The 10,106-nt window shown below is 40.4% G+C and overlaps 2 protein-coding genes across 2 annotated transcripts in view; one reads left to right on the top strand and one right to left on the bottom strand.

Annotated features, from left to right (window-relative positions):
- The first annotated feature begins 6 nt into the window (after positions 1–6).
- SPCS1 (signal peptidase complex subunit 1) lies at positions 7–2,639 on the top strand. The gene is made up of 4 exons (XM_008632161.2): positions 7–90; positions 1,067–1,126; positions 1,445–1,531; positions 2,453–2,639. The coding sequence occupies exons 1-4, from the start codon at positions 55–57 to the stop codon at positions 2,573–2,575; spliced, it is 306 nt and encodes a 101-aa protein (XP_008630383.1). The 5' UTR covers positions 7–54; the 3' UTR covers positions 2,576–2,639.
- A 590-nt stretch (positions 2,640–3,229) lies between these two features.
- Positions 3,230–10,106, bottom strand: part of NEK4 (NIMA related kinase 4) — a 13,422-nt gene continuing 6,545 nt past the window's right edge. The window contains exons 7-17 of the mRNA XM_017732291.1: positions 10,096–10,105; positions 8,828–9,253; positions 8,369–8,422; positions 8,009–8,146; positions 7,067–7,183; positions 6,651–6,714; positions 6,149–6,255; positions 5,951–6,039; positions 5,113–5,318; positions 4,850–4,983; positions 3,230–4,166 (exon numbers count right to left, since the gene is read on the bottom strand). Of these exons, the coding sequence (XP_017587780.1) occupies positions 4,074–4,166; positions 4,850–4,983; positions 5,113–5,318; positions 5,951–6,039; positions 6,149–6,255; positions 6,651–6,714; positions 7,067–7,183; positions 8,009–8,146; positions 8,369–8,422; positions 8,828–9,253; positions 10,096–10,105 (1,438 nt within the window). The 3' untranslated portion in view covers positions 3,230–4,073. The remainder of the gene's footprint in view (positions 4,167–4,849; positions 4,984–5,112; positions 5,319–5,950; positions 6,040–6,148; positions 6,256–6,650; positions 6,715–7,066; positions 7,184–8,008; positions 8,147–8,368; positions 8,423–8,827; positions 9,254–10,095; position 10,106) is intronic.

Raw genomic sequence — 10,106 nt, 5'->3', positions numbered from 1 at the left:
GCCAGGAGACGGCTGCGAAGAGGAGCGGGAAGAAGCCGGAGAGGCGCCGCCGCCATGCTGAGCGTGTTCCGCTCCATCCCCACGCAGATGGTAGGGCCCGCCCGGGCCTCGGCACCGGGGCACTGCGGGCAACACGGCCGGACGCGGGTTTTAGTGTCCCCTGCCCGCCCGGCGACACGGCCGGACGCGGGCTCAGCGGCCCCTGCGCGGTCTTGGCACCCGTGTATGAGGCACGACTAGGGGGATGCAGGATGAATCCATGTAATTCCGGTTTTTGACCTGGGAGTTGGGACTTTGAGGTGCTGTAAAGGGATGGTACTACGCAGCTGTTTAAGGGAAGCCTTCTCTGTGCTTTCCTGCCTGTGCTAAAGGCAGACAGAAGGGAATGTGTCCTCCAGAGATCCACGTTTTCTAACGTCATGCAAACATAAATTAGCTGGGTTTGGAAGGAACCATTAGAGATCATCCAGTCCAGCCCTGCCAAGGCAGGATCACCTGGAGCAGGAACGCATCCAGGTCGATTTGGAATGTCTCCAGAGAGAGGGACTCCATGACCTCTCTAGGTAGCCTGTCCCAGTGCTCTGCCATCCTCAACATAAAATTCTTCCTTCTGCTGAGGTAGAACTTCCTGTGTCTTAGTTTATGGCCATTGCTCCTCATCCTGTCACTGGGCACCACTGAGGAGAGTCTGGCACCATCCTGTTGGCACCCACCTTGGAGATATTTATATGTCAGTCATCTCCAAAACACAGGTGCCTTCTCAGGCACCCCCTCTTCTGTGGTGATACAGCTTTTACTTAGTGATGTTAAGCTGACTGCAATGATATTTTGAACTTGCATTACCTACCCTGGTCAGACAGTGCTTGCTTCTGTTTCTAGGTGATGTGGTCAAGCCTGCAGAGGAGGTGTTTACAGACACTGTAAGAAAAATAATTCCAATCTGGTTTGAAAGTTGAACAAAAATGCTGAGAACCCATGGTCAGGTAGACTGTAGGATCTAACCTGAAAAGTTAAGTGGGCAGGTTTGTGTTTTAAATCACTGACTAAAAAGAGTCTCTTTCCACAGGACTACAAAGGCCAAAAATTAGCAGAACAGATTTTTCAAGGAATCATTCTTGTCTCTGCAGTAAGTATAGTAGACCTGTGGGTGAGAACATAAAAGACTATTTTGTTTTCTGATCTTACAAATATTTTTCTTACTGTTTAGGGTCACTAAAAGCTTTAAACAAAGTCAGAGGGACTGTCATGGCTTAAAAATTTTCTTATTCCCATCTTTCACTTTCATTGTTGGCCTGCAATTTTGAAACTGTTAGAAAGATGTATGAACTGTGCTTTTGAAAAACTTTTGTTTTCTTACCTATATCCACTCCCTGCAACTTAATCATGTCATGGGAAATGCTTTTCTTCATTTAAAGTTTGATTTTTTCTAAATTATATTTTCCAGGTAATTGGTTTCATCTATGGATACATCACTGAACAGTTTGGATGGACTGTCTACATAGTTATGGCCGGATTTGCTTTATCATGTTTGGTAAGAATGCTTTTTACCCAAACCAAAAAATACATGCACTATTTAATCTGGAGTAATTGTTAAATTGAGGGGCTGTCAGCCGACTAATGTTTGCTATGTAATTCAGATTTATTAATACATATTTGTACTTCCTTTGATCTGCACAAAGTGCTCTGCAGGCCACTAAGTGCTTTTTTTGAAATGCTAGCAGGATTTTTGCAATTTAATACCACCTTTGAGTTCATATTTCATTTCAGTTAAAAGTTAGTGTTAAGTCCAGCTGGCAGCATTGTTAACAGAAAGGACAGGGAGGCTTTCTGTGCAGTAGCAGCTTGTCATGAAAACTTTGCAGCTGTTCCCTGCTGCCTGAGGAGAGAGACAAGGAGGCAGAGTATGGAATTGCACAAGTAATTCCTTATCTCCATGCATGAGAGGTGTCCCACTCCTATTGGGGCATTCCCAATTCAGTTTTACACGTGGTTCTTATATCTTTCAAGCATTCAGATAAAACCCGATTTGACCAATCTCTACTCAAGCCACACACACACATTCCACTGTTTGAAAAGCCACTGTAATTCTCTGGCATCATCATCCATCTGCTCCTTACTTAAACATCCCTTAGTCCGTCTGGCTGCAGTTACTTACCCGTGATGCCAGGCAAGGAGAGGGTCTCAATGCAGTCTTGGAGGTGCTGGAATGCTGGTGTCACCTCAGGAGTCCGGGGTGTCCTTTTTACTTCAGAGTGGGTGCTGTCCTCCTCCTTGCAATGACCTGGGCTGCTTTGGTCACATACTTAGTATGACTTTGCAACGTAAACTGTAAATGAGTTTTCTTAGGACTAATAGATAATTAGTTAGGGATGAAGATTTTCCTAAGAAGCTGTACAGAGCAGCTCTTCGGCATCTCAGTGTCCACATTCTGACTCCACTCCTTTGCCCTCAGCTGACGCTCCCTCCGTGGCCCATGTACCGCCGCAATCCCCTCAAGTGGCTGCCTGTCCAGGAGTCGGGCACGGAAGAGAAGAAGGCAGCAGACAGGAAGCCAAAGAGACATGCTAAAAGCTAAAAATGATGGTTCTTCACGCTGTTACTTTGTTAAATTTTGTTAAATTAATTTCCACTGAGTAATACTTCTTGGCTTAGTGTTTGGGTTTTTTTCTTAGTACTTTGTATACTACCATGAGTACAACCAAGCTCTGCAGGGAGCATGAAGGCTTGAAATTAGGTCTGGAGTTTCAGTCGCTGGGAAGTCACTGGGAACACAGGGATGAGGGGAATTATTTCAGAAGGCTACTGGAGGTCACACCTCAAGTATTTCACTAAAAAGGAACACAGTGAATCAAATGAATTCTAGTTAAGCTGTTGCCATAGCCTAAAAGATAATAAACAGCTGTCCAACTATGTGTAAAACAAGCTGTCACTAGTGCCAGGTTGTAACAAATACTGTGAAATGGTACATACCCCACAGTTCTGAAAATAACTGTTCTAGGATAGGAGACTGCAGAGGGGCAGTTTTTGTTTAGAATAAATTTCCCTGGAAAGAGCAAGTAACAATACAGCTCTTGAAACATTGTAACTTGAGCATGTAAGATCCATAGGTTTGGTATTTTTTTTTCTACTGTCATGTCAGTAACCTCCCTCACAGGTGCTGGAGGTTACAGTATTTCAGCTACAGGCAGGAAAAGAGAGAGGTTGTTCATTTATAATTTTATTTTACAAATTCGTTCCCTTTGACTTCTTTATTATTTAAAAAAACATGTGTTTTCTGTAGGGATGGTACACAACAATGCCTTGGGGTTGTAGTGAGATACTCTGGATGCAAACAAAGAGAAATAGGGGTTTTATCTTTGTCTTGGGCACTTTCATTCCTAAAAGGAATTAGTATTTGTAAGGCAAAGGGATTGTTCTAGCTGGGACCATGGTAACCATGGCTGCATTCCTTTCAAACATTTTCAGACTTATTTTACCCAGTTACCAAATAACTTTCCCCCACCTTGGTGACTGCCTCAGCAACAAAACACAAGAGCAAAGTGTCTCCTTACAAGCAGTACAGCTGCCTCCTTCAGCACTTGGACTTGGCAATTTACAGAACCTGAGGATCTTAAGTTCTACAAAAATTAGTAGTTGTCTCTTCATGCTAAATTTTCGCAACTATCTGATGTAATAGCTTCTAGCTTATCACACCAGAGCCTTGGCAGAGATTTTGTTACTGTATTTAGTATGAGACCATACCAAAAACCTTTTGCTATGATAAATTCAAACCAGAACATAATCTTTTCTGACACTCCTTAGTATACAAAACTTGGTATCCACCCCTACTTGCATCTATGAAAAGCTTTTTAAAGTTTCATTAAGAGAATAAAAACTAAACTAAACAGTTTCTCTTCTGAGAAAGTGATAGCCTGGTTCACATTTTAACATGAAAAATACTACTACAAACTGTTTCTGCAAGTTCACCTCCTTATTCCAGCAAAGGAGATCAACGGATAAACGTGCTTTTTAAGCTGGTCCAGTCTATCAAAGGAGCTAGAAAACAGTTCTTTTCTCCAAGGAAAAGATTCTGGTCAGAGCTTCACATTTTCTTCAAGAAATTTCAGGTGCCGAGCCTTCGCACTGTAATTCACGTACTTATCTCCCATGTGCTCCCGCAACTGCAGCTGTTCAGACACACAAAACAAAACCCACAACATTACTGACACTGAAAAAAAAGCAGGAGCTGTCAAAATGTTAACAAAAAATACCAAAGCACTCAGCTGAAATCAGCATGTGAAGCTTGGCAATGTAGATGGGAGAGAAGAAAAATGAAAGTCATTGTTGTCTAAAAGCAAGAGACTTCCAAATCCCACCCAAAAATTTAAAATATAAGATCTTCATAGGTTACAAATCAAATACTGTATGGGTAAGTGTAACCAAGTTTTGAATCAAAGGAGCTGGAGGTATTGCTCATTCACCTCTATTGGGGATTGACGTTAAACTATTTCTTATTTTGGACATAAGGGGCATGAGGCAAGTAACGTGAAGGCAAAAATCTGAGAGACAGAAGATGTTATTACTGGGGAAACAGCACAGAGTAAAATAATGTGCATCCCTTGCATCTTCCCAAACTCAGGGACCATGCTACAATTCTAAGGCTCTGATGGTTTCTGAAGAAGTTGCAGTTGAATATAGTCTACATCTAGAATCAAATTTAAGAGTGAAAATTACAATATACTTAGGCCCTTGCCTGCCCCGACTACATAAGGACTTTTTGGAATCAAAGTTTACCTATCTCAATAGGGTAAAGACCCTGCTCATTTATCTAGGTTTATAAATAAACAATTTAATTATGAAAGACATTCACCTCTCTTTTCACTTCATCATCTTCTTCCATGATTCTGTACACCTTCTCAAGAAGTTTCACTCCCAATCCTTGCACCACATCAGATCTCAGGATTTCAACCATTCTCCTAATCTTGCAGGGGACAGATAACATATCTGTTAAAAATAGAATACAATCAAAAAATCAGTGCAGTAGTAATTACTTTCAGTACAGACAATTTTCATACTCTGCAGAAGAATACAGGATGACTCTAAGTATTACCACAGAATCCTAGAGCAACAGACCTGAAGGAATGTCTTCCATTTTTAATTCCTCTGATTCATCTGGTGATTTTCCATGCAAAATCAAAGTATCTCGGTATTTCCTATTTAATTTAAACTCTGGGGCTGGGGTCGAGGTTACACAGCACTCAGAGTTCTCCTTGGAGTCCATTTTCAGTGTCCATGTCATCAGCTGCACCAAGTCATTCATTTCATTCACATTGCTTTTCCTAGGAGAGAAGGAAGAAATAATTCAGTCACCATCATAATGCAACTTCCACCCTGCATTCCAAGGACTTTTAGTAAGTTTAGTGAGGTCCTAGTAAGTGTTCCATGTTAAATTACTTGTTGTAGTGCAGTTTTATCAATAGCAACATCAGTACTATTTCATCTAACAAAGGCTCAGAGCCCGGTCACCACAAAACTCCACAATCCTACTGGCCACTGCTGACTTTGGTAATGCAACAAATTGCATCATTTGAAAGCTGCTTACACTGACAAAAATCAGAAATAAATTCAGCCTCATTTACAGTGGAAAGGAAGCACACTGGCACCTTTTAACTTGTGCTTTTAATGCATCTTGACAGCAGATGTCCTTTGGTGCTGGAAGATTGGTTTCCTGGGAAGCTACAGTTCACAAAAACCAGAAGTACGCAATCACATGGCCCAGAAAGTTCAGTATGGGAAGCGTATAGTCACAGAGAGACAGTAGTTCAATGGAGCTGTTTTCCTTTATGCATCACATACTTTTTCAATCACTCACTATACAGAGATAAAGTGTGAAAGCCATTTTTTTTCCACCCCAAGTCTAAGTCCAGTATAGCAGTGAAAATTCTTGCACAGTATTAAACAAAATCCTTACCTCTCCTTGGAATCACCATCAGACTTGTCTGTAGAGCTTGTGGAAGAGCTTAACTCATCATCAGACAGGCAACAGGCTTCTTTCTTTCTCTAAGGGAAGAGGGAATAAATGACAAAAATGCTAATAACTGAAAGTAATTCAGCAGTATGGCATAAATTATTGTTTTTACATGGAAGAAATACTTTTGACAAAGTTTACCTGAGAAATACTGGGATCTGATGAGGACTGAGGAACTTTAACACAATTTTCCACAAGTGATTTCACTTCAACTACTGCACCATTTAATGATTGTCTTGCTGGAACCACTGGAAGGATGACATTTTGACAATATTTACAATTAAGCTCAACTGTATTCTGAATTAGTTTCAGGCTCATGCAAGTAAAAGTCTATCACCTGCAGAAGACAGGCAGGGAGGTATTCTGCTAAGAGAAAACATTGAAGCTTCTGTCTGGAAGTGAGTATTCTATGTTTCATGTACATTTCAAAGACAAGTTATCAACAGAGGACACAATTGAACATAACTAAGAAGCAGAAGAATACAGACATGTTAACAGAAATTTTTATTTAACGCAGAACTAGACCCTTAGTGCATCTTTCTGAGGATGGCAGTGAAGAACAGACAAGAAGTTATCATTTCTTCACAAAGAAGTTATTAGCCTATTTATATATAAAATACTAACATGTAAACATAAAAATTACCAGAGGGAAGCATCTCCCGAGACTGTTTCAGCCTCCTCCGTTCTCTTGCTGACAAGGGCCGCTCCTTCAAAGGAAGATAATTTGATATTAATTTACCATCACCATTATGGCTTTTGTTATCTAATTACCTATTAAGCAAAAAAATCCTTTTCAAGTGGCATGGGATAAAGAGCTATTATTTAATGCTTAATTATTTATTACAAAGCTGTCTTCAATGAGACCAATCTGAACTCTAGAAAACAGGCTTCTGACCTTCAAGGCTCAGTGAGGCTCATGCCACACTGAGCAGGTGCTTGACAGGGCTTTCATGAGGTAGGAAGCTACTACACATTTCTTTACTCACTATGCACCCACTCATGGAATGAACTGCTCAGAAGGAATGAGACAAAAACAAGCAGACAGTATTTATCACTAACCTTTGGAATGGCTGCTTGACTGGGTTTGGCACTGTCTGCAGGCTCAGGGTGCCCTGCACCCCTCTGGGCTGTCTTTGGGGTCACATCAGGTAGAGGCCAAGGAGAAACTGCTCTGAACTTGACAGAGAAGTGAACAAGAATTTTTTTCTTTTTAATTAAAAGTTCGAGTACTCTGCAATCTAGAAGACATTCTTGCATGGTAAAGCTGGATGCCAGAGAGTTTGAATCCTATTGTAACCTCTTCACATCTCCCAGCTTGATCCTTCCTTCTCCACATCTCTGCTTGCATCCATTTCCTTTCTCTCCATCCCTCTATCTTTTCTCCTTTCTCCCAGACTATTTTTCAGCCAATGCCTTTGCAACAACCATCCCCACCCCCAAATAGCAAAACCCAAAGAGAAAGGTTATCAATCACCAATCACCCTCTTCTCTAGCCTTGTGTAGCCAGTGCCTTTCCCAAATAAACCTCCCTGCTCAGTGTGGAAGACTTGACAGGAGTTCTATCCTATATGCATGCCAAGATTTTCTTCCTACAGTTTGCACTCAAAAGCTCAGGGCAGCCCTTACACATCTGTTCTAAAGCACTGCTAAACTACTACCCACCACAGGTTGCCTTATCCACAGAGGTACTAGCTTGTAGTCACAGTGAGAAATCCTGATGGAATTTCCTAGGAAAGACTGCAGCCCAGCAAAGGCACAGCCCATCTGGCACACCCACCTCATCCCTGTGAGGGTTATTAGGATTTGCAGATTTACTCAGGCTGCTTCTAACAGCCACCTTCAGTGATCTGCATTTGTTACCGATGAAGTTATACAGACACACATGAAACAAGAACAGCATTAAAACACCCACCATTTTTTAGAAAATAGGTCCCACGTTTAAAGAAGAAAAACACAGGAGTCTTAAAGGAAAGAGGAGAGGTATTTTTCTAGTATCTGCACCTTCTCTGAGCAGCCTTCAGCAAGCTCTCTCTTCTGCTGCTGCTGTGAGAGAGAGGGTTCACTGACAGAGCTGTGAGGCTGCAAGTGGAAGGTCATTTTTCCCTGAGCATCTCCTGAAGCTCCATGACTGACATCATCCTAATAAGCAAAAGCATTCAAAAAAAAATGCAGGCATGTCATTTCCAGATCTACACACACACTTAAAAAAAAAATAATCAAAACAGGCCACTTTACTATTTGGACAGCAACCACCTTAACATAGCACAGGTATAACCACAATAAAGTCCTACTTGATAGACAGATTAAATACCTGCTGCCCCAGCATCTTTACTAGCTAAACCTTCAAAGAAGGACACTTACTTGAATTACAACAGGAACTAAGGGTGCTAGCAGCTTGTCAGTAGAATCCAAGCTCTACAATAAATAATGATTTCTCATTAAAACTCTCATGGTAGACCAAAATGCAGCAAAAAGACAATCACCACCAATTAGTCCCCTACCCAAAACAAGATTATTCAGGCCTATTTACTACATAGAACAAAAGTTACAAAATTATTCTTACCCTGTCTGTTCTCAGCTGGAAAAGCAAATATTTTCCTCCATAAAACCAGAATTGCAATCATCTAAATAGATGCAATCCCAAAACTATTTCACCAGAGTGCCTTTGCAAATCTGAAACCAAGGCTCCTAACTACTTAAGAATCTCAATAATTGCATCAGCAGCATCCTACTTTAACAGAAAAACATGTGCAGCAGCTCTCTAAATTTTAAGAGCTGGGCACTGGTTAAATCTACTTCAAATAAGCATAAATGCACTACCAGGTCAGGTTGCTTTTGGTCTTTTGACACAGGCTCCAGGAGTTTCAAAGTGTCATCATCATCTTCTACAGAATCAACAGAAGACAGCTTAGACTCAACACTTTCAGCTTTAAAAGCCTGTTTTGCTCTTTGCTGTTGTCTATCTTCCTTAATTGGTGGGTTATTAGATGTTGTTTTAGAATGGTCTGGAATATGTAGATGTTTTGCTTTATTATTCTCTGGGATACACTCACTGCCACACTTCTCACTTCCATGCTTCATCCTTTCAGATAGGGAGATATCAATGTTCACTCCACTGACTGTGGCTATGAAGTCTCCCAAGCTGTTCAGATCATTTTTGCTTGGTTTTCTTTCCAACTCAACAGCTGGTTTCTCTGAGGGACAAAATTTGGTGGCTTTACATTTGCTGATGCAATCTTCTTCATCCTAGCATTAAAACAAAAAAAGTCATTATCTTCTGAGTTTTACACACATATGAAAGAATTCTCTAAGCACCAAAGGAAAATCAGGAACATACCAGAGCACATAAACTGAAAGGAAGTTATGATTAATAACAGATTAGGAGCCTCAAAAAAGTCAAAAATCCACATTTTAAAAGAGATACAGATTTGCAAATGACCTGTGTCAGATATTGGTTTATACACATGGAGTACACCTACTTTTCACCAAGACCGTAAAAGAAAAGTTGTACTCACTTGGCTCTTCCCTAAGGGAGGAACAAGCACCAAGAGTTTTAAAGATGTACTCTACCACGTATATTCAGTATTTCAACACTGAAAGCTCAAACCCAGAACAGCAGACTTATTACAGAAAACAAAAAAACATGCACAGGATTAACCATTATAAAAGGTTTGTTCTAACCACTGGAAAGAATTTCAACAATAAACAACTTTGGTTGTGACTATAATTAGTTTTTAAATATATGTTTTTGATTGGAAAAACCTATTACCACTTGTCATGAAATACTTGAAAAATTATTTGACCCCAAATACTCCAAGAGTAATTCACATAAAACCAGGTGTTGTTTAGTTAACATCTCACAGATCTTGCAATTAGCTTCACTGATCCACAGCTGTTTAATTACTTCCACTCTTATCTAAAAACAATTCCTTCCCTAATATAAATTTTACACATTGCTGGGATTCAGACCTAATGTTCTCAGGAATGCTCAAGGCACTTATAAAACTCAGGTTTTTATCTAGAAAAAGCAAGAGGGATTTGCATTTTGTTAGCTTTTCTTTTTTAAGGTAAAAAACCCCATATCTTACAACTTTGTATT

The sequence above is a fragment of the Corvus brachyrhynchos genome, unplaced genomic scaffold (assembly GCF_000691975.1).
Source record: "Corvus brachyrhynchos isolate BGI_N302 unplaced genomic scaffold, ASM69197v1 scaffold4, whole genome shotgun sequence".
In the NCBI taxonomy this organism is placed as follows: Eukaryota; Metazoa; Chordata; class Aves; order Passeriformes; family Corvidae; genus Corvus; species Corvus brachyrhynchos.
This window is presented reverse-complemented; position numbering and strand designations above follow the sequence as displayed.